Source organism: Indicator indicator, chromosome 18, assembly GCF_027791375.1.
Source record: "Indicator indicator isolate 239-I01 chromosome 18, UM_Iind_1.1, whole genome shotgun sequence".
Taxonomy (NCBI): Eukaryota; Metazoa; Chordata; class Aves; order Piciformes; family Indicatoridae; genus Indicator; species Indicator indicator.
Window position 1 is genome coordinate 9,277,915 of NC_072027.1, and position 23,902 is coordinate 9,301,816.

At 45.8% G+C, this 23,902-nt stretch overlaps 2 protein-coding genes and 1 long non-coding RNA gene across 3 annotated transcripts; all 3 read left to right on the top strand.

Moving 5' to 3' along the window:
* Positions 1-4,502: 4,502 nt before the first annotated feature.
* On the top strand, positions 4,503-9,161 carry LOC128973165 (E3 ubiquitin/ISG15 ligase TRIM25-like). The gene is made up of 5 exons (XM_054389385.1): positions 4,503-5,114; positions 6,785-6,880; positions 7,486-7,719; positions 7,857-7,879; positions 9,017-9,161. The coding sequence occupies exons 1-5, from the start codon at positions 4,503-4,505 to the stop codon at positions 9,159-9,161; spliced, it is 1,110 nt and encodes a 369-aa protein (XP_054245360.1).
* Positions 9,162-9,562: 401 nt separating this feature from the next.
* LOC128973122 (uncharacterized) lies at positions 9,563-11,242 on the top strand. The gene is made up of 4 exons (XR_008489282.1): positions 9,563-9,593; positions 9,827-9,858; positions 10,630-10,691; positions 11,050-11,242. It is a non-coding gene; the product is annotated as an uncharacterized LOC128973122 (long non-coding RNA).
* A 4,913-nt stretch (positions 11,243-16,155) lies between these two features.
* Positions 16,156-23,698, top strand: SLC26A2 (solute carrier family 26 member 2). The gene is made up of 3 exons (XM_054389040.1): positions 16,156-16,181; positions 20,306-20,977; positions 21,696-23,698. Exons 2-3 carry the CDS (start codon positions 20,318-20,320, stop codon positions 23,199-23,201), a joined length of 2,166 nt encoding a protein of 721 aa, XP_054245015.1. The 5' UTR covers positions 16,156-16,181; positions 20,306-20,317; the 3' UTR covers positions 23,202-23,698.
* Positions 23,699-23,902: the final 204 nt, after the last annotated feature.

The window sequence follows — 23,902 nt, forward strand, 5'->3', positions numbered from 1 at the left end:
TCTCTCTTCCCCTCAGTCTTTGGCTGGATGTGTTTTAATTCTTCATACACTGTCTCTGCCTCCAAATATCTTTTTCAAGGCAGACTTGGACCCTGCATGTTTCTCAGCAGCCTCTTGAAGGTCAGCAGGCATCATCCTCTCTCTCCACCAGCTTTTCTAACACTAATCCTGCTCCTTCAAAACTCCACTGTGCTGCTAGCCCTAAGGGAGCATTTCCAGCTCCTTATGGCTGCTGGCTCTTGCTGTCTGTGGTGCACAGTGGGCCACAGACTGAACAGTGGCTGAACAGCCCTTCTGATGACCAGGGCAATGACAGCAAATCTGCCCCAGCAGCAACTATGATGATAGAGATGCTGGTGTGGGGCTCTCTGGAGGCAGATGGCTCCATGTAGCATTGCTGGGTTTGCTGCCTCTCTCTCCTTTTCTGAGCATCTCTGCTTCTCTTTCAGCCTGAAATCCACAAGGATCCTTTCTTGCTCCTACAACTGGGCTTTGCTCATCATGAGCAAGTGGCTGCCCAGGCAGATGCTCAGCACCAAAGGAATAGCAGATAGCTGGAGAGAGCGGGGCAGCTCTGGTTTGGTGGGACAAGCCCTCTGCCTGCCTGCCAACAGCCAGCCCAGCAGAGGGAAGACACCTCCTCATCACTTTAATAATACCAAGGATTTTAGAGGAAAACTGTCCACACTGCAGCAGTGCACACGAGCACATGATGCTCTAGGCTCTCTATACTCCCCAAACCACTGAAAGCTGACTGCCCATGCAGGCCTGCTAGAGAGTGGCACAGAAAGGGCCACTGGATTGCCCTGGAGCCTGTCACATGCTGTCTGTCACCTTTTTCTGCTTGCACTGGTTTTGGATCACTCAAAGTCTTCATTGCAGCAGGTCTGCCAAATAGCAGTGCCTGCCTGGAGAGAGGCAGGGAAAGGATTTGACTCACTGCTGCTAAGTGGCAAACTCTTGGGTGAAAGCCCTGTCTTTCATTTCCACCCCCATCTCCATTCACCACTGCCAGCTACTGAGAGTCAGCTCCAGGCAGCAATTCAGCAGTCCAAGTAGAAAAGGCGACTCATGCAATCCCCTTGGGATGTGGGGTTCTCCCTGGGGCACTCAGACAGTGAAGGCAGGGATGTTCCAAGCATCCTCACTCCTGGGGTTCAGCTCACCTTCAAGTTTACTTCCAGGAACTGAACTCCGGGTTTGTTCTACTGGATTGTTGCAATCAGTCAAAGCCAAGCAGCACTGATTTAAAAATACACAGAAAAATATACACATCTGACAACTAACTACTGCTCTCTCTACTTCTGCTGCCAATGTGGGGGACCCCCACATCAGTGTAGCTGAGAGACCAAAGGGAAGAGTTAACCTGTTTGGCTGTGGCTGTGCACCTGTTTGCCATGCAGACTGCCTGCAAGTGGCCCAGGAGATACCAGCAGATATTTAGAGTGGCTGTTGCCTGCAGCTTCCAGAATCTACTGACTATCCAAAGGCATGAAGGAAATTAAGGAAATTCATTTTTCATCAATGAAAGGATTATGAACCCTAACTAGTGAAGGATAGAGGAAGAACATTTCAGTCTAGGCAGTTTTCAGGCAGCATGCACAGACAGAAGGGTGCAGCTGGCTGCAGCAGCATGCGGTGATGAAGCAGCAGCTTGTCTCCGCCTGTGTCTGCAAGCTGGGCACAGTAAGTAACTCATGAGTGAGCCACAGGCTCCCTTGGGGAGCAAATCCTTCTGCAGCCCTCACAGGCTCCAAGCAGATCATTCAGAGGGCTCCTCCTATGCAGCACCAGATTTGGGGGTTGCGATGCACACAGCAGGACAGCAGTCAGGGCAAATCCAAGTCTGCCATTCTAGAAGAGGTGGAGAAGGGCAATGGAAAGCATCAGTTTCATGTGCTTTGAGAGAAAAGCAAAGCCAGGTGAGCACTGCATGCAGCGTTAGTCATGTTCAAGACAACTGTGGAAAAGGGATTAGCAGTAGTGACATGAGAAGCCACAAACCCTGTGGAAGGGAGAAAAATAACAATAAAGGACATGGTGGCTAGGGATGGGAACAAGAAACATAATTTGGGAAGTACAACCAGCATCTGAAGCATCACCGTTCAGTGGGCCAAGGTCATATGAAAGTGTTACGGAGCAGGTAATAGGCAGCAAGCTGAAAATCAGCTTGTGCTCTGATATGGAGGGACTCATTGTATCTACTCCCAGCACAGGCATCATGTCAGAGAGGATTAAGAGGCCAATTTGTATATTGTATTTAAGGTCTCAGATTTGTACAATGAATTCTTGTAAACTAGCAAAAATAACTACTGCCTCTCTGGGCATTTAACCAAGTACAGAATCCCTGCCCAGACAGTGGCTTGGGAGCCTGGCTTCATTCAAGTAATATATATTTAACAAGTCCTTGGGAACCCAGGAGCAACCAGAGTAGTCCAATAACACCAGCCTTTGCAAACACCCCAGGCAGCAAGATCTCTTCCACAGAGGGCTCATGAGGGTCATTTTTGGCTGGGACACTTAACTGGCAGTGTGCTTTGTGCCAACAGCTTCTCAGGATAGCAGGATAGAAAATGGATTAGCTTTTAAAGCAGCAAAAATAAATTGCCTCCACCCTCCTCTCTCCCCTGCTCTGGAAATCAAGGAGCCTTTTATTCTCTCCTGTTCTAGGAGAAACTGAAGTCTAAGACTTGGCAGCTCCAAGGAGGAAAGGAGGGAGCAGCCCTGAGCAGAGCCCTTGTAGAGCTTCTGGATGAGGGCTGGGGCATGGTACCCACCCGGTGGAAGGGCAGCATGGGAAACTTGCTTTAGCCTTCCTGCTTTCCTCTCTGCACTCAAATATTGAGCACAAGTAGGAACCTGGGCAGTAGTGGAGCTGGGAAAAGGACCAGGGAACACAAGGGCAGGCTTTAAGGATGGAGGATCACCACATGTTATCCCAAGAAATATCTGCAGAAGGACTGGGATAACGAAAAGTTACACAGGGCGCAGAAGGAAACCAGTGGCTCCGATTCCTGGTCCCAGCTCTTCTGTTTAAGCCAGGGTGCTCCACTTGCAGCAGCCAAGCTCCTGGCACCAGAGCTGCTGCAAGGCACTCGTCCTGTGATGACCAAGGCTTCAGCCAGCATGATAGCTGAGAAGCAGCTGAGAGGCAGCTGAGTGGCAGCAGGTCCCCACCCGCAGGGTGAGGCACCCATCATTTCCTGCTTCTCCCCACATCTGGCCCCTCAGTCCTGTCCCACAGCTCAGGCACCGTGGCTGAGCTGGGTGCTATGGTCGGCCTGGAGGAGGATCTCACCTGTCCCAACTGCCTGAGCATTTACAACAATCCAGTGTCCCTGAGCTATGGTTATAGCTTCCGCAAGGAGTGTGTCCAGGAGGCATGGGGCTGCCAGGCAAAGCCGTCAGGGCCCTTCCAGATGCCCAGGAGCCCAAGGTTCCGCTCCACAGCATAGTGCAGAAGCTGTTGAACGCTGCAGTTCATCAGAAGGAAAACCACGGAGTGCAACGCGCAGGTAAGGGCCAGACAAGGTGATCTTGTGTGATTTCTGTCTTCAGGAGCCCCAGCCAGCCATGAAGACCCGCCTGACCTGTGAGGCCTTCCTGTGCCAAGCCCACCTGAGCAAACACAGAGCAAAGAACTGTGTCCTGATGGAGCCCTGTGGCGTGTTTTGAATGAGAGGGGAAGCCCCCAGCACGGCAAACTGTGGAGTGCTACTGCAAGACAGATTTGGTCTGCATCTGCATGCTGTGCTGTACTGTTGGTTCCCAGAGGAACCACAGTATCCCCCCTCTGGAGGAGGCTTTTGGCCAAGCGCATGTAAGAGGCTGCTGGGATGGTGGCCTGGACATGGATGACACTAGCAAAGCCGTGAGGGTGTGGGACACAGCTGCTTGCAGCACAGGGATAAATAATTTCCAGAGTTCCAGATACACAGATTCAGGGCAGGGCTAAATCTCCGTCTTCAGATATTGGGCACTCAGAGCTGTTGGGGTATGGCGTCCTCCAGGTGAACGATTCGCAATGCTAGTTTTGCTTCACGTTCCCTCAGGGCTTAGGCTTGCCCCTTGAAATATAAACCAAGATGTTACAAACATTTTCTTACCATCCTGAGAAACCAAACTAGTGGGACTGCAGGTGTGTGCCTATACAAATGCTATTTTCAAAACGTCTTTTTCAGGCTTTCACCGCGATACAAGCCAGGTTAAGTTGTTCCCGCGGTGGTCTCCACGGTGACCGAGAGTCGGCTCTGCCCACGCTGCCTCGGCAGGCCTCCCACCAGCTGCGAGCCACTCGGAGCAGACCAGTCGCTGTCTTGCCTTCAAAGATCCCCCAGAAGAGCTTCTTGCCGTTTCTTTTTTGTCACGGTTGTCTTCCTTAGTGTGGAATTTCTTGCACTGGGGCTGGTCTTTTCGGCTGGACCTCCTACCAGGGCACAACGCCGAGGAAGTCCTTTTAGTTTCGTTTCTCGCAGGCGGGCTATCCCGCAATTTCTACAGCCATGGCAAAAGCTGGGGAAAAATCTGAAAGGGCTACCAGCCTGGAGAATGAGCTCAGCTGTCCTGTCTGCCTGGATCTGTATAAGGACCCAGTAATGCTGAGCTGTGGTCACAACTTCTGCAAGCAGTGCATCCAGAAGGTACTCGATTCTCAGCAGCAATTCCCTGCCTCCTGCCCTATGTGCAAGATTCAGCTGGGGCCCGATTTCGAGCTGCAGAAGAATTTTCAGCTGTGCAGCATTGTGGAGACATTTCTGGCCACCAATTCCAAAGGGCAACATGAGGATGGCTCTGAAGACGGGAAGGCAGTGGTTCTCTGTGACTTCTGCCTGGAGAAGTCCCAGCCAGCAGTGAAAACCTGCCTGATGTGTGATGCATATTTATGCCAGGCCCATTTGAGCAAACACAGTGCTACGGCTTCCCAGCAGGACCACGTACTGGTGGAGGTGGGCACTGGCAGTGTGGCAGAGGAGAGGAGGTGCCAGGAGCACGGCAAGCTGCTGGAGTGCTACTGCCGGGATGAGAAGCTGTACATCTGCTTGCTCTGCTGTATTGCGGGACAGCACAAGGGCCACGACATCATCACCCTGAAGGAGGCTTATGACGAACAGCTGGTAAGGGACTCTCCTCAAACCACGGCCCCCACCTCCTGACTTGCAGGAAGGGGGGAAGCCATGGGAGGGGAAGTAAGGCTTTCACCGGGGAAAGGGGGAAGGTGGAGTGAGGGCAGGCAGGCAGCAGCTTGAGGTATTTACTGTCCACTCCAGTGAGGCCTGGAGCGTTGTGGTGGAAAGTGTTTTTTCATTTCCTCCTTTGTGTTGTGAAAGCAGCCTGATTTGGGGCTGGCCAGGACAAGGGTGGGTAGATCCTGCGGCGTGTGTTGACATGGCTCTGTGTGTGAGAGAGGTGCAGGGCTCTGCTGTCCCATGCATGCCTTTTGCAGCTCCGGGCAGCTGCAAACTGCCACTGGCATTCCTGCAGGGATAAAGAAGCCTCTTCCTCCACAGAGCCTCAGTTCACCACTGCTGGACTTTGGCCACTCGAGGCCCTTCCCTCTATCTCCTTCCTTCCTCTGCTCTTAGTTTTTCCAGGCCAGCAGCCCAGTGGGCCCTTGATGACCCTGCCTTTGAGTACACCTGCTGGTTTTGAAATGCATCCAAATCTACTGAGACTGAGGGGATAAAGTGCATTTGCTAGCTCGCTCACTGCCTTGCATTTTAAATTGCTGGGCTCAATCTACAGGCCAGGCAAAACACCCTGCAGAAACCCACAGGTTTCCCAGTGCATTGGCAGGGAACACCTGGCTTGCTCTGGACTTCAGGACGGGCCCCAGTGTCCTTTGGAGTTATACATATCACAAACTTACCTTGTCCCCCAAGTTACATAAATTCAGGGCTGCCAAACAGAAAGGGGCGGTGTAGGACAGGAGCCGTTACCATCATCTCTGGAGCTGGTAAAAGAGCAACACTGCACTGTTATGGGGAAGCCATCTCCATGGGTAAGCTGGGTTACCAGCTGCATACTCTTCTGGGTTTGGTTTTTTTTTTTTTTTTTTGTTTGTTTCATTTGTTTGGGTTTTTTAAAACTCCCCAGGGCAGCCAGGAAAATCAGGAGAGCAGCTCTTCAGGAGGTCAGGAGGAATTACAAAAGCATTTTGGTGCAAGTAACCTCAGTAAATTTTATTATTTGTCTTAATTAAGAAAACAAAACAAAACTCTCCAGCTGTGACAAATATCTTATGGAAAACCTCAGCTTTCTGGCATTTTTATTAAAGAAATGGGAATCTGGCAGCTGTGTCTGCTGTGGCCATTCATGGGTGCTCAAGGTGTAAAAACAGTGAGCAACCAGAACCATTCAAAAACTGTCTAATCTCCAAAGAATGAGGTTCAGTGTCCCCTGTGAAATGTGTCATTGTGGAGTACAACAGGCAAATGTGAAGATCCTGGCAGGACCAAAGCATTAATGCATAAAGTGAGATTTATTCATTTAAAGTGAAATTCACTTACTCAAAAGGAAGGCTGCGTATTAACCTACCACATAAAAAGTCACACATATGTAAACAATGAACGTTAACTTCAAGGATTTTAAGATCAACCAGTTTTTGTTATGCCCTATCTCTATGACGTGGGAAGTGAACACAGTTTACTATAGGACTTACTGGTGAAAGCATGCAGGTAGAACATGCCCACACCGATTCACCAGCTCAACAAACTGCTAGTCTGATTTAAAGCCACCTGTGCTGCTGCCCTGCTGTAAAGTTCAAGGCTGTCTATCCTTCTGCTAGGGTGAACTCTTGGACATGGAGACGTGGCTGCAAGGACGTGAAAACGCTTTAAATACTGCTCTAGAAGGACTTCAGAAAAGTGAGCAGCAGCTCAAGGTTGGTACCCAGGCCATCACTAATTCATAGAATCTATCCTCCACAATCTCCCAGAAATAAGTAATGGCAGTTATACTCTTAGAAGTAGATGAATAGAAAGAGATACAGCCCAATATAGGGAAAACACTGGTGTAAGAAACTGCCAGAAGCCAAACTTTATTCCAGCCTCCCCAGCATAGCTCCACAGGAGCCCCACAGTAAGGCTCTCCACCATTTATTGTTGCACAGACCAGATTGCAGGACTGGCACACTGCAGACTGTACATATCATTATGTATTTTTAAAGTTTTCTATCCATTAAAGAAAAAACCCAACCCCCCCCCCCCCAACAACAACAACAAAAAAATCACCTGAGTCTACAAAGAGGGATTTTCAGTGTGTACTGACATAGTTCACATACTGTCAGATGATTTTTTTCTGATTTTGTTACTTTATCAGTATTAATTTTCATAACCCTCTGTTTAATCGGATATTCTAAGCAAATGCTTGTTGTCTGCTTCCTTCTAACCACAGTGCAAAGAATAGGTAGAGTCTTAATTAATAAAGAGAAACACTAAGGTGAAGTGTTGAGTACCTGTGCCAGTACTGTCTTACCTGTTCCTTTAGACCAATACAAAAACAGTGAGTTCCCAGATGGAAAAGCTGTTTGAACAGCTGAAGACAGAGATTATTCAGGAAAAGATTAGGATCCTGTGTGACATTGAATCCAGCGAGAAAGAAGAACTGACAAGAATTTCCAAAGTGAAGGAGGAAATGAAAAAAAGGAGAGATGAAGCTGTGGAGCATCTTCAGTCATTGCAGAAGATGAGAGAGCAACCAGATGTTTTCCACTTCTTCAAAGTAAGCAGCAGTATTCTGTTTTTCTTCACCAATATGACTATTTCTTGCCAGCTGCCCTTCCTGGGAATCACACTAACAATTCTGTTTTGTTTCGTTTTTGGGTTTTGTTTTTTTTTTTTTGGCAATCCTGTTTGTAGGAATTTAAACTGATCAAGGACAGGTATGTTGCACCTGGAAACACTTGTTTTATTCTTTGAAAAAAATAGTGTTGCTGAGATCAAACTCCACTGCTTGTGCACCTCTGTCTAAACACAGTATGTTGCAAAGCTGCTCCCTATTCTCACTGAGCCAGAGGGCACCACATGCACACAATTATTGAGGGTGGAGAGATAATCTACCTGTTGTTCCAGTGGCCCTTTAAGTTTCAGTTTCCTTGGCAGCTACATGCTTGCTGGATTCTGGTTAAAACTGCTGGTGCTTCTAACCAGGGAAACAGTCTTACCAGAGATGAACCCTGTCTGGCTCAGTTTACAGCAACACCCTCCCAGATGCGTATTGCTGACACTCCTCCAGCTAAGTGCCAGTGAACAGCCTTGGGCTGCAGAGTTAACTGGCTCATTTTCCACCACTTTTTGCTTCTGCTTGTGGGCAAGCTTAATAGCTAAACAGATTTATTATCCCCTCTCTTGCAAGTGATACATTTAATTTACAACTTAACACTTCCTAATTGATACCTGGGTGTCAGCTGCAAGGCCACACCAACATTAAGTTACAGATCCACAAGAGATTTTGCTGCAGCACTAAACTCCCCAGCTCCATGAAGGGATTGCTCAGTGTCTAGCTGGATTTTAAGATGTCATCTCTGTAACTTGTACAAATTAAAGCTGAACTTGAACTTGGATTGTAAGGATAAGTTTGAATCACTGTGTGCCTAGGGGCTGTGCTGGCAGCAGCACAGTCCATTACTCACAGTCAAAATCTAGCCTGTGGGATCAAAGTCAATTTCCAGAAGCCTGGACACCATTTAATACATTTGGCACTTCCTATAACGATGCTTGTACTAGAACAGTAAGAGCCTGCCTGCAGCAGGTCAAACCACTGTTCACACAAGGCTGTTAGCAAAATGCTTCCCCTTCTCATTTTCAGCATTTGAAAGTGCCCATCCAGGTTTGATAAGCAGAAGACTTTGTCAAATGAGAACATATAACAGTTGCAACTCACTTAGACTTACCAGATAGCTGTCTGCCTTATACTTGATGATGTCAAAGCACTCTGCAGAGTGCTTTCTAACAGAGGAGTTTGTTAGTTTTCTAATGCTGAATGGTTTTCCTGGGTGAAATGACTGCCTGTGCTCTAGGATTTACAGTCAGGATTTCAGCATCAGAACAATGGATGTGGCAGTGGTGCAGATGGATGAGGCCTGGATTGCCTGCTACCAGCACTCAAGAGAGAACTTCATGGAAGAGATGGGTGCACTGTTGAGTCTGGTGCAACGTGAGTGAGACACCTGAGCCACTGGCCATGCACCACTGACCTGAGCAGAACACAGAAAGCCATGGCATTCAGTGAGCCAGGCTGATGGCTTCTGGGTGCTGGCTCCTTCATGCAGGGCATGGCCTTGAGGGGCTGATGAGGATTCAGGTGGGATCGTGGGGTGTTGGAGAGGAGAGGGTGAAGGGGAAGCAATCTGCTCCTAATTATCATAAAGCCAACTTCTCCTCTGATGTGGTTTCTTGCTCCCACCTACCTCCCAAATCTCTGGGTGCTCAATCATGCTTTCAAGAAATGTTCTTTTTGTTTGCTGTCCCACATCCTCACCTAGTTTATCCCTCTGATCTCATGATCCAGGGCAAACCTGAATGCATTGCCAGCTTTGTAAAACATTCTTCTCTATCTTTCTTAGGTGAAATCGCCTACCAAATTACTGAGTACAGGTAAATCTTTACTCAAAGTGTTCCCTGCAAATTTTTCCAGTGGTTGTTCATTTAGGGACGTGTGTCCTGCACTCCTCTGCTTTGGTCTCAAGCAGAGTCAAGCCAAGCAGAGTCTAGAAGACTGCCCTTTCTCTCAGAAGAGGGGGTCAGATTTATTCATGTCTCTTATTTCGTTATTAACAAGGTGTGATTTGTGTTTTATACGGCACTAACATTCAACACTTTCTTTACAGTGGGGATTCAAACCTTGGAAAATGTTCAAAGAGTAAGTGTTCAAAAACACTAGTTATTCCCCAGGACTCTGGCCTGAGGCTGTGAATCTTAGGGAGAAAATCCTTCACCTAAAATTGTGAACAGTGTTTTGTTGCATACGTCTCCTCTTCTTGCCAGAAGTGAGTCCAGCAGGACTACAGCCTCAGACCACAGTTCTTAAAATCTGTATTGGCAGAAATCTCCGGGGATTCACTAGAGAACTCATTTACCTTCAGCCCAAAGGGGATATTGGGTTTGCTCAGTATTCAATAAAAGTCTGAGCCTGCTCTGAGGAAAGAGAGGTTTCCATCAGCTGAGCAAGAGCTGGAGCAAACCCAGTCCCTGAAAGGATTCCCAGACAAATCTAAATGCTGAAGTAGATAATAAATGTGTAAGCAGAATTTCTGTTCAGATGGCACTAGTCCAATACTCAAATGCATTTCTGCTGGATACAACAGGGGTGCACCTTTTCTACAAACTTTTTCAAAGAAAACTTAGTTAGAAGTTATTTAAAATATTTTTAAAATATTTTTTAATTGTTGCAACTAAAGCTTAGTTTGCAAACAGATTTTGCTTCGTTTATGAATTCCAAATAAAATCATACTTTCTTCACCTCAGTTTTTGCAGGGAAAAAATACTCTCTTCTGACAAGCATTTCTTAGGGAGACAGGTTGATGGTAGAATTTAATTTTGGAAGGAATGTGTTTGAGGACAACATTTAATAAGGAGGTTGAGGACAATGCTGTCTTGCCCTAAATGCAAATATATTTGTTTTAACTCTAAGCCAACCAGGTTTTGAGGAAGAATACAAAATGACACCACCACTGAAGATGAACTTTGGTAGAGGTAAGTGATCAAACAGTTTTAATTACACAGTGCAGCTTAACATTACATTTGCTTTCATTGACTATAATGCCTACATTTGCTTTCATTTACTATAATGGCAGCCTCAAATCTAGAGATATATTTTTAAATCAGTCTGCATGGCCATTAATTTGTCTTGTGAACTCAGTCTTCTACAAACATATTAATGTCTGGTTTTTTTCCAGGCTGTTAACTCTAAACTGGGGAGGGAGAAGAAATATTTTTTTTCAGCAGTAATGCAAAGCTGTCCTTGGAAACAACTTGTCAAATATGTATTAACATAGCAAGAAAACATTACTCTATAGTAAGTGAATTTTTTGTGTTTTGTGTATTCCCACAGGACAAAGCTAGTGGCTCGGACTCTCCTTTGCCAAACTTCAATGAAATGGACAATTCATAAAAGCCCCAGAAGTAAGGGAGAGATAAAAACAAAAGAGAGGGAAGAAAGTTAAATACTGTTTAGTATGTCCTCTATCAATGGAAACCTGCCAAGAGTCTTGACCTCCTCTGTATACCTGCTATTAAAAGCAATGCTGTAGTAAAGAATTGATTACCTCTCTATGAAACCAGCTTTGTCAGCCTTTAAGCCACATTTTAACACTTCTCCTACAGAGTACTCACAGAGCCATGGGAAATATGGTCAGCAGTGGATAAGGTGCTTTACAGGCTCCATTTCCATGTGTTACAGATGTTCTATTCTGATCAAGCACATGCTGAGCCTTCCAGATGTAGCCCTGATTGCACATATCAACTCCACAAAGGGATTTCATGGGCACTGCCAGGGAGATAGGCTAAGTCTTTGATGCCAAATATTTTGTGCCTAGCTGTGGTTCAGGTCCAACATGAAGATTCACAGTCTGGGTGTTGCTTCAAATCATAAAAGTATTCTGCTTCCAACCAAGGTTGCCAACATAAACATCTTTAAGAAATAAAGGCTAGAGTTCTGGGTGCTTCTATATAAATTAGGATTCATGAATACAGCTCTATTGTGTCACTTGTGGTAATCAACATCTACCTAGTTGCAGGGATTAAAAAACTAAACTCCGCAAGATCTATCTGGATTCAGAGTGATGTCTCCCTTCATGGTTTAAACAGACATGCCAAGCTGTAATGGATCCACAGCCCTTAGTCCGTTGCTCACATCAATTGTCAGCATAACAGGAAAGTGGCCAAATTTGGAAAGCTCAGCAGTAGTTCAAGGTGACTGCAAATATTCCCTTACTGCTTGGAGCCAGTGAGATGCAGAGGACAGCTGCGCTCAACCACTCAAATGAGGCAAAAGAAGTGAGCCTATCCTTTGGCACTTTTATTACTTGGGCTTCTCTCTGGTTGCCATGTAGCTATTGCTTTCACACCAGGTGAAGCACACATGACTAGCCAATGAAGTTCAGTGCTGTGCTGCTGTAAATCACTAAGAGCACAGGAGCTTTACTCAAGCACAGTATTTTTAAGTTCCTCCCATCCCCCTTCTCACAACACATGTTGACTATAAAGACAATAACTGCTTGGATGGAACTTGCCTAGCATCTAATATGGAGGGGGAAATGCATGTAGCTTTTCACTGCTAGGCTTATTGGATTCAAGTTTGGGGCTGATACAAACACTTGTCATAATGGAGCAAAAATAGGTGACTATTCTAGGCAAAACTAACGTGAGCCAAGAGATAAGGACTTTGTGATTGCTGCTATATGGCAGAAAAAAAGATTTAATTTCAAGTAGACTGGGGGAAAAAAACCCTTTTTAATACTGCTGCAGGCTCACAAAGCTTTTGGATGAAAGTTAATACCTAGGAAGGTAGATTTTCTGAGTTAGATACTAAGCTGATGGTGCAGTTTGCTTCCCCCATACATTTGCCTGCTATAGTATTAGCAAAGACAGACTTCTCTGAAATTGAGACTGTATGAGGGTTGCTGGATGAGAGGTAAGGCAGGGAGGGCTTTCATGGCTGTGGTGTATAGAGCTGCCTAGGAGTATGTGCCTGGTGGAACAGAATGGAGTGTTTTTCAAGATTATTTTGCCACCTGAGAACCTGATTTCTGAAGATTTTATAATATAACTATGATGGGACAATCTGGAGAAGCAGAGGCAGCAGGTTTGACAGGCAGATTGAGTAGGGTGGGCAGATGGCACATGCTAGTGTTTGTGTCAGCAAGCCCCAGCTAACCATTCCTTGACAGGAGACTGGAGTGTGAGGAGCCCAGAGGTACATTTCTCCAAGACCAACAGTTCCCTTAGCAAGGAAATACATTCACCATAAAATTTAATATACCTCAAGAAGAGGAAATCACGGGGAAGTTAAATGATTTACACATCTTAAGTATTTACTTGGGGTTTTTCCCCCATTTTGTAGAAAATCAGTGTACAGTAAAAAAACCACAACCCTAATGATAGCAGTGAGTAGGAAAAAAAATAATGCTTTGGATTTTTTTTTTTTTTTTAAATCAAGTTCTTTATTTGTGCTCCTAAAGGATATCCTGTTTCTTCCATGAAGACATGCTGCATTTGATGATCCAAATTGTTCCACAAACAATGCCTCTAGAACAGTGAAAATGCTCAAATGCCCATTGCTTGGTTTTGTTGTTTCTCACTAAGCTCCTGCAGCGTCCTTACACAAAAGGCTCCTCTTAATGCTTTTGTCATAGGTGTCCCTCCTCACAATGATCTGCTCTAGTAGTCTTGGAGTCACCATATACTTCAGACTCAGTTAAAACTTCTGTGGAAATCTCTCTCCTGGTTTTGCTGGGATAGAATCCTAGGCCAGCCATGGATTGCAGGCTGTTATCAGTTTGGAGTCAGCCAGGGCAGCTGACCTGAGTCAGCTACAGGTGTATCCCAGGCCATAAATGTCATGCTATAAAAGGGGAGGCCTGCTAAGAGTTGGATCTCTTGGGTTTTCTGCCTGGGGCTTCTTCCCATTTCTGGAAGGGCTCACTTATCATTCTGCTCCCAAGGACTGCTTTCCTGTTCATTGTGACTGCCACACATACACTGGGCTCTCTATAGCTTGGTATCCTTTATATGGCATTGTTATTATTTTAGCTGTTTCGTTAAATCTGGTTTTGTTTCAGCCCTTGGGTCTTCTTTCTCAGTCTCCCCTCTCTGCTGGGGAGGGGTCACTGGGTGACAGAGCAACTGCAATAGTTTAGCTCCAGATGCAGGCTGAATGGAGACAAAATCCCTATGAGGATTGGTAAGTCAGAGCTGCTGGTGCTCTTGACAGTGTGTAGCCAGAGAAGAAGGAGGGATCTCTGTTATTTCCTTTGCAACTTGTCTGTTCTTACTGTGACAGCTAGTTAAACCTTTCTGGAGAGAGTAAATGTTTACTATGGGATATATTCTGTATTTCTGCAGCAAGATTTATAGCATTTGCCTAATGCCAGAAGACATGAGCATCGATTCTGCAGGCTTCAGGTTGGTCTCACTTTCTCTGCCCATGTATTGATGGGATATTTTAGGCAGCTCAAGGTCCCACCTGAAACGCAAATATTAGGCAATGTTCCATTTCGGAGAAGGTCTCCTATGTTGTGCAAATGGTGAAGGAAAAGCAGATGAGGCTGGGTAGGGCCCCTCCAACCTTGAACCTCCAGTCCAGAGACAACCCCCTGGTATTTTTCAGTGCTAACATCGTCAAAGATCCTCTGTCCTTCCAGTTGAAAGTACCTTGCAGACATAAGAGCAAACACCACTGAAGGATTTTAGCCTGAATGCTAGCAATAACCCAAGCACATCGGTTTTGTTATCAGGGCAAAGAGGGACAACGAGACAATCCAGAGAGCATTTTGCTGGGGGAACCAGGCAAAATGAGGTAATTTTCTCTGTCATCCATCGTTATGGTATCTGTGACAGTCATTTCTTGTCAGGTTACCTACACATAATTAATCTCTCAAAGTGCAAGTGTGATTTAGTTAATAGAAACGTGGGTTCCTGAGTTCCTGCGGTTTTCAGGGTCCCTGTTTTTCCAGGGTGAAGGGCACAATCAGTGAGCCACTCCTGCACCAGGCATTTTCAGGCCGCTCCTAATTGTCAACACGCTTAGCATTAATTAGAAAGTAAAAGCTGAAGGGGGGGAGGGAAGGGTGTGTGTTGTTGTACGTGTGGCTCTGGGGGCCAGGCCTCGCTTCCGCCGCAGCTCTGTCCTAGCTCCGGGGCCCCCCGCGGCCTCTCCGCCGGCCCGGCCCTCGCCGGGCGGGCTGCGAAGAGGCGAGGCCCTACCCTCCCCTCCGCTGCCCGCCGCTCTCGGCCCCTTCGCGGGGAGGCGGACGGGGGCGCGGCGCAGGGCCGGGCCGGCGGGAGTCACTGTGGCCGATCAGTCGTTCCCGTCCGCACTAGGTCCGCTCGTAGCCGGCAGTGCCGGCGGCCCCGCGGTGAGTGGGCGCCTCAGTGGTGTCGTGAGGCGAGGGAGGCCGGCGAGGGAAACGGGCGGGCTCAGGCCTTGGGTGAGGGCTGGGGGTGTGGGGGGCTGGTCGGCAATGGGGTCTTGCTGTGGGCCTGCCGCGGTTCCTGCTCATAATCCCGGTTTGTGGAGCGGGTCGCAAAGACGGTGCCTCAAGCTAAGAAGATGAAAGCAAAGGAAAGCCGTGGGGCAGGAGGAGAGTGCTCGCTGTCGGGGAGGGGGTGTCTGCTCGCCGGAGGGCCTGGGGGTGAAGGAAGGGGTATTGGGGTCAATGGGATGAGAGAAGCTTGTATTAACAGCGCTACAGTTTCCTTTTCATGCGCCTGGAAACGAAAATGTCGGTTGGCTTCCAAAGCAACACACAAGATCTCAGCAAAAAGCCACCAATTTTAGGACCGTAAAAAGCGCGTGGATTGCTTCTTGCTGTAAGTTCTTCTTGCAGATTTTAATTAAAGAAACAAGTACCCCAGAGACCAACTGCCCTCCTCCCCTCCAAAAAAACCCAAACCAAAACAAAAAATCCGGCATTTTTTGAAGCCCTCCCTTAGCCAGTGCTAGCCCTGTTCATGGCTTTCCGTTCGGAGCCTGAGGGGTCTCTTGCAGAGTCCGGTGCCCTGCACATAGAGCCTGCTGTCGCTGCTCCCTTCCATATGCGAGGCCGGGCTGGCAGCCACTGCTTGAGGAAATGCCTCAGAGGCAGCGCTTCCTCTGTCTGAACACAGCTCTTCAGTCTTCTACCTCTACTAGCTAACGTTAAGAGCGGGAGGAGGGTCCTCACACAGAAATGACTTGCTGAAAAAATTGCGTGGCAAACACTGTGTAACGGCTCCAGTTCAGGTGGAAGCTGCTGGAGCACGGTGTGAGGCCACAGCCAGCTATCTTCTAGAGAGATCTGCTTCACACAGGGCAGGGCAAGGCAATATAACCGACGCACTCGATGTGCAGCTGCCTTCTCGGAGGCAGACTTTCCTGCAAGCGGAGCTGCGGACTTCCATGGGACCCTCCCCAAAGAGGCTAGAGGCAATGTGAATGTTGGTGGACAGCCTGCTGCTGGTGAGAGCTGAGATTTGAAGTAGGAGGTAATGAAATTTCTCATGGAAACAAGGTTTTATCATCTGGCTTTGCAGGTTTACCCACTTGAGTGGTGAAGTGGTTATTTTGCTGATAGTAAGGAAGCTTCCCCCCCCCCCCCCCCCGCGTGCTGCTAAACCTGGTGAATGTTGTATGTAATTTCATGGTTCTTAGCAAGATTTCAGTATTCACACGACTTTTAAGTCTTGCTGAAGTAAAGGTTTGTAGCTTGAATGTTTTTTTGGAGGATGTTAAGGACTTTGTCAAAAATTGGAATTTTCTTCTAAGGTGGATGCAGTGCTTTTCCAGTGCCTATATCAGTTTTATCATGGCAATACCAAATTTCCTTATTGCTTCACAACAGTTAAGAGATTATTTGGAAGAAAGGCTGTCATCCAACAAAAGTAATGATAAAAATTTAGTTATCTAAATGCTATGATACACTTTCCTTTTATACTTTTAGGGTGAGATTTTCCAAGTCCCAGAGGTAGTAGCCCAACTCTGATTCAGTTTGTATTGAACTCGTATTTCTGGTTCACCTCCTTCTCCTTTACATCTTTTAAGAAATTATTCATGCCTCTTTAGATTATGTAAGTCACTAAAGTGCATGCATTTTAGTGCATGCAACTTCTCATGTCTAACAAATGTGTACATGAAGGTGGGTAATGATCCCTTGCAGAGATGACTCGTGCACATGAAATTCAGAAAAGTAATCTGGAAAACAGCTCAATGTTGCAGAAACACTACTTTTGATGTAGTTTTTACTCCTAAATGCTCACATGTAGATTTAAGTTTGTAATATGTTATTTGGCAGGTGAGTGAGCCTCATAATCTTACTGTGTCAAGGTCTGAGCCAGCAAGGCTCTGTGGTGCAGGTAATGTTTCCCTAAAGACAGACACTAGGCAGATGCTAGCTCACCTCTGCCATGTCATGGGATCAGTAAGAAAGGCCCAGATGGGATCCAGAAATAGTCTGTAAAAGTCATCAGATCTCAAGAATGCAGTACATTCCCATATCTTTATTTTGTGGCAGTTGCATGATAACAGAATGGTACTGGAAATGTCCTCTGTTCTGTGTTGTAGTATTTTTATTTGTATTGTGAGTAAAGCTTTGTGGCAATCAGACATCCCCTGAAGATCTTACTCAGGCCAAAAGGAGCTGATAAAAGTGAATTCTAGACATACAAATTAGTTGTATATAAACAACAGCTTTCAAAATAAAAAGCACAGTAGTAGCTCCTTTCTCAAGTTAAATATACAGAATGTCTTTCAGTGTACTGAATCAAAGGGTGTTTTCTTTAAGAACAGAATCCAGTTTTACTAAGCAAACTTGGGCTAAATGCTTACAAAAATAACACAGAGTGGTGCTTTCAGGCAGAGAAGGGTGAAATGGGTGTTGCAAATTGTGTCATTTCCTAGTGTCCTGACGTTGCAAGAGGCAGTGACTCTGTAATAAAGGGACCTTTTCATGCCACGTAGAGAAAGTTACCATGCAGGTAAAGACAAAGATCCAGTATGTGCTCAGAGTTCAGTAGCCAAAAAGCTTTTTACTGACAACATTTTGCCACTGTCTAGACATAATTGAAAAAAATGAGTGGCTGTCTACTGTGCAGATGTTTTACAGCACTGTGTAGAACTAAACTGATTTCTAGGTTTCATGTTGGGGTTCCCTAGCATGGTGAAAAACAAACTCCCAGGTTTGAGTGAGGTGTCCACAAATCCTTGATGAGGGAGAGAGGAATTGGATGGATTTTCATTGTTAAAATCTTTACTAAAATCTCAGAAAACAAACAAGTAATTCACTACACATAAAATAGTCTGGGGTGGAGTTTTTTCCCCTCAACTTTTGCAGTATTGATTTATTGAGCTTTGTTTGAAAAGATTTTTTGATTTGTAACCGTGCTAGTGACGTGAGTGAAACTGTGCAAATGCAACTGTAGAATGTGTTTATGCAGAGTACTGCAGACACCCTCCTTTGTATGCTATGTTCACTTCATTCTCACTGTATAGTATTTGCTGGTTTTTTTTTTTTTTTTTTTTTGGCCAGTGCTGTCCTTGAGCAGGCTGTTATCCCTGCTAATCCCTGAGAGGACTTTGTAATACTGTACAGGTGGATGAGATTAGATATGTGGAAGGTAGGGATGGGTTCTCCTCCAAGCATGATAACTCTGGGATATTGAGTATGTCACTTTTTGCAGTTTGTTTCATCATTGTACCAATGAAAGACTGACATAAGAACATAAATACCAGAAATGGGACTTAGGCGCAACTTACGGAATTTTCCACTTAGATCTCACCTAACCCGTGAAAAGACAAAAAAGCTGCTCTTTCCTTTTTTTCTTTTTTTGGAATGTGACTTTCCAGACTTTCCTTAAGCAGCTCCTCTGCTCAGAATAGCAGCCCCAAAGAAGTGTGTTGTCCCCACTTGTGTTATTCTAATCTTTCTGGTTTGAAGACCACCCTGCAGACTGCATGCGTGGGTCAGATGAATTAGGCATGGAGTTGAAGGTACAGGAGAATGGAATAAGGCAGAGCTGGAGGAAAGCATTGCTGTGGTTCTAGAAATACCTGGTAGGTGTGGAGATTGAGTGGTAGGTGTTACTAAGTATCTCACACAGAATATGAGGCTGGAATGCTGTTCAGTCTGCTCCAGCATGTAACAGAGCGTGAGTTGTATAGTTAGGATCTTGTAACAGGAAGGTTTTCTCATGCAGAAAATCCATCCCTGCTGAAGCCATTGTACTACTCACGGTTTTGGAGTCAAGGAGGTCTGTTTGAAACATGAGTCCCTTTCAGCAGCAGTTCAGAGGCAGGCTAGCAAATAGCTGTGTTCAGTTACTTGAAAGAATGCAGGAGCTTACCCACCAAAGAGATGTTCACTGGCTCTGTAGCGAATGAAAAAACCCCTTTGGGAGTCCCAGCAAGGGGCAGAAGATAAAATGTGAACTTCTGGTATTTTCTGTATGCTCTCTATTGACATCTGTCCTGTGTGTTGACTTTAGATAGCCTTCTGCATGCTGTAGCCTGGTAGCTCTAGGGAGATGAATGTTGCAGTGTGAGGTGGAAGAGTTGGGTTGCTCAGGCTGAATTACTTTCTAAATGGAATGCTGTTTTAGAAATCTCTGAATGTTTTTATATGGAAAGAGAAGCACATCTAAGTGTTGAATACTGTAGCTGCTTCTACTCTTTGTGGGTTTCTTTGATACAGTTAGGATCATTTGCTTAGGCTGTTTTAAGACTGTAGATACTTGGGTTGGTATTGTCTTCTAGCCAGAAGAAGTGAAGGTAGTTTATCTGTCTGAGCTAGCAGATGACTGGAGGCATGGTTGTGTATAAACCATTACATAGGGCTGATGCATGGCATTTTGGATACCTCGGTATGACAGCATCAAACCCGGAATGGAAGAATGGAAATTGTGGACTCCAGCCAGCTAGACTGCAGTCTAAGAGATGTCTGTGTGTGTGTGAGGCTTAACTGAACTGATGGTAGCAGTGAATGTTTTACAGCTACCTCAGAAATGGTGATCAAGTGAACAGATTTTGAGAATGACTTTTCTGTGGCATCCTCCCCACTGCTAGCTCAAATAACAATTTGATGATTAATTCAGTTCTAAACATTTCATAGAGCACTAATTTACTTCACGTTTGCACTGTACAGAGAAGGTGTAATTAGCATGTAAGGGGATATGCTGTTATTAGCACTTTGGGAGTGTAAGGCATAAATGAGATTTAGACTGAGCTGTGCAATGCTAGAAATACACTAATTGTAGTTAATTTTCAGCAACGGAATTGGAGTGACTGTTGGACTGCAGTAAACCCTGTGTCTATCTTTGCATGGTGGAACAGGCTGCAGACAGTTTTACCAAGGAAGTGTCCTAAAGGGACAGTGCTGCTGCATTCTTTTCCATTTCACGACACTGCCAGAAGCAGGTTTATTGTAAGGAACGTCAAACTTTCTGTGCTTACCAGGGATGTAATGGGGAGAATTTCCAAGTTTTCTTGGAAATTGCTTTCTCTGTGCTGAACTGAGAAATTTAGCCTTTGCTTTTCATAAACACTGTATTCAGTCTATTAAAAAATAGGCATAGCACATTCATTTGTGGTTTAATGCAAATGATCTTTGTGTTTTTAGGGAGTCCTCGAGATGGCAGCAATGGCAGAATTCAACTATGTCAATTCACTGACTGAAATGCCAGAAAGAGATGATGCTGAACGCAGTTTACATCATGCAATGTTCTTGGAACCCCAAGAGAAAAAGAGGAGCATGAAGGCTCTGGTGGTTAAACAAGCAAAGAAAACTTGCAGCTGCACTCCAGCCAAAGTTAAAGATTATGTTTTCAGTTTCTTTCCTGTCTTTCAGTGGCTTCCTAAATACAAACTAAGAGAGTACCTACTTGGAGACATAATGTCTGGTGTGATCGTGGCGGTCTTACTAGTCCCACAGTCAATTGCCTATTCTCTCTTGGCTGGACAGGAACCTATTTATGGCCTTTATACATCCTTTTTCGCAGGCATTATTTATTTCATATTTGGAACCTCCCGCCACATCTCAGTGGGCATCTTCGGTGTGCTTTGCCTAATGGTGGGACAAGTGGTGGATCGTGAAATACAGAGAGCTGGCTATGACTTGGAGCCGGCTGACCCTGATGTTCTCAGGGGTACAGCAGCATATCTGAACACCACCATTGTGCCTGTGAATCAGACATTGCCGGTGAATCAGACATCGCAGAAGTCGCTCTGTGATAAAAGCTGCTATGCAATTTCAGTAGGAGCCACCATGACCTTCATAGCTGGAGTTTATCAGGTAAGAGGAGGTGAACAAATGGGTAGTCCACGGAAATAGTTTTAATTCCTCTTTAGGTGATTGTCTACATGCACAACCTGCTGGGCTTGCCTATGTCCTCAGTCTGTAGCTCAGGGAAGTGGATACAGGGAGTTACTGAACACAGGGAGTGTTCAGCTACTGTGGTGCGTGAAACTCCTTTGTGTCCTCTCCTTTTTTAATAGTATTTTGTGCTTGGCATTGCAACTCTGGAGACTTCAAGTCCTGAACATAACCACCTGTGCTCTCACAATCTGTTCTCTACCTTCCTTGCTGTGGCCTGAAGCTTTTTTTTTTTTCCTTTTTTTGTGTCTTACAGCTTAGGCCTCCATTTCATTGGGTCGGGATGTGGTATGTCAGCTTTTAATTCCAGACTTCAGTTATTTTCCTTTTCTTTTATCAAAGAACATTCTGCACAGTTTCCTCTTAGTTGTCACTGTGCCTGTAAAATTTTTTGCCCATTCGAAGCCAAAACATTGGCATTGTATGAAAAGGCTGCCATTGAGATGATGAAATATACATGTCATTTAAGTGTGGTGCACCAAGAGCAGATGAATGCTGGAGGCTGTTCAGACCATGTCTTCTCCTTCAGGGTGGTACATAGTGGGTCTTTTCATCCCACCTCCCTCCAGAGCCCCCACAGTGATGACATCTGAAAATTTTGCATCCTGATCTGTTCTGTGTGGTTGATTCCTTCCAGGTGGCCATGGGTTTCTTTCAAGTGGGCTTTGTCTCAGTGTACCTCTCCGATTCATTGCTGAGTGGATTTGTCACGGGTGCCTCCTTCACCATCCTAACCTCACAAGCCAAGTATCTCCTGGGCCTAGACATTCCACGGAGCAGCGGCATCGGCTCCCTCATATCCACGTGGGTGAATATCTTCAGAAACATACATAAGACCAACATCTGTGATCTCATCACCAGCCTCTTGTGCTTTCTTGTACTTATCCCAACCAAAGAGCTTAATGAACATTTTAAATCCAGACTCAAGGCTCCAATACCAGTTGAATTAGTCGTGATCGTGGTAGCTACTCTGGCATCTCACTTTGGGAAGCTGAGAGAGACTTATGGCTCGAGCGTTGCTGGACGCATCCCAACTGGGTTTCTGCCACCCCGCCCTCCAGACTGGAACCTGATTCCTAATGTGGCTCTGGATGCTATCCCCATAGCTATTATTGGTTTTGCCATTACTGTCTCCCTCTCAGAGATGTTTGCCAAAAAGCATGGTTACTCTGTGAAGGCCAACCAGGAAATGTATGCCATTGGCTTCTGCAACATCATTCCCTCCTTCTTCTATTGCTTCACAACAAGCGCAGCTCTTGCCAAGACTCTTGTCAAAGAGTCCACAGGCTGTAGGACACAAATGTCTGGCATGGTGACTAGTTTGGTAATCCTATTAGTCCTCCTTGTGATTGCACCTTTGTTTTATTCTCTTCAGAAATGCGTCCTTGCTGTCATAACCATTGTAAACCTCAGAGGAGCCCTGCAGAAGTTCAGGGACCTGCCAAAAATGTGGCATTTGAGCAGAGTGGACACAGTGATCTGGCTAGTTACTATGGCAGCCTCAGCATTCATCAGTACTGAAATTGGTCTTTTGGTTGGTGTTTGCTTCTCTATGCTCTGCGTCATTTTCCGGACTCAGAGACCAGAGGCACCGCTGCTTGGCTGGGTGGCAGAGTCTGAGACATATGAGTCTCTGTCTGCCTACAAGAACTTGCAAACCAAGCCAGGAGTTGTGGTGTTTCGTTTCGAAGCACCCCTCTACTACATCAACAAAGAGTGCTTTAAGTCCACCCTGTACAAGCAAACTGGAGTCAACCCAGCCTGGGTGAAGGCCGCGAAGAAAAAGGCAGCAAAACGAATGCTTAAAGAGAAAGAGGTGGATTCTGGTGGCAACCAGACCAGCATCTCCATGGATTTTGTCTCTGAACCTTTGGGGTTTCACACAATAGTGATTGACTGTTGTGCAGTACAGTTCCTGGACACAGCAGGAATACGCACGCTCAAAGAGGTCTGCAAGGACTATGGGGAGATAGATGTTCAGGTGCTACTAGCCCAGTGCAATCCTTCAGTGAGGAGTTCCCTCATCCGAGGAGAATTCTTTAAAGAAGGAGAGGACCACCTTCTGTTTCACAGTGTGCACCAGGCTGTGGACTTTGCATTGGGTGCACAAGGGCACCATGGGACCAACGCTTCTAAGAACTAGTTGTGGGAAGGCAGCGAGTTGGAACAAAGCCTGGGGAAAAGTGGCTGTGGGTCTGTATGACTATGCAATCTGTCTGCACTTGAGTGAAGAGACAGGGCTGTTGTTAGCACACTGGGTACTATGCAATCTGTTCTGATGCTTTAAATTTGCCTGCTAAGTATAGCGATTCAATAGGTGGTACTGAATGAAGGCAATTCTTAACTTGATTTTTATCCAATAATGGGAATCTAAGAGTTTCTATATGGTTGTTCATCTCATTTCTCTCATCTCTTGAACTTTTCATGTCTCAGTTCCCTTCCTGAGTTTTGAACACCAGCACTGAAGTCATTTGTTGTAACCCCGTCTTTATGGGTGGATGGGGTTTTGAAGTAGCCTGAGTACCCTGTCCAGCTGAATAATGAATGGCAACTCATTTCTTGTCCTGGTATAGATTTTTGTGTCACCATACCCTCTTTTGCTAAGAGGTGGCTGATGGGGTCTGTTTGCTCTGGTCTTTGTTGTGGAGTGATTGGTAGGTGATTTTGTAACCTCCCTGAGTTTGGGACAGATAGATAAATAAAATCTATAAACATGCACAAAGAGGTCTTAATGGATAGTTTCTAACCACCTATAACCCCCAGAAGCTCTGTTGTTGTCTCCTGAGAGCCTAATGCAGCCAGGCAGTGGGGGTATAGCTGTCTCATGTCTGCATGGGTCCTTAC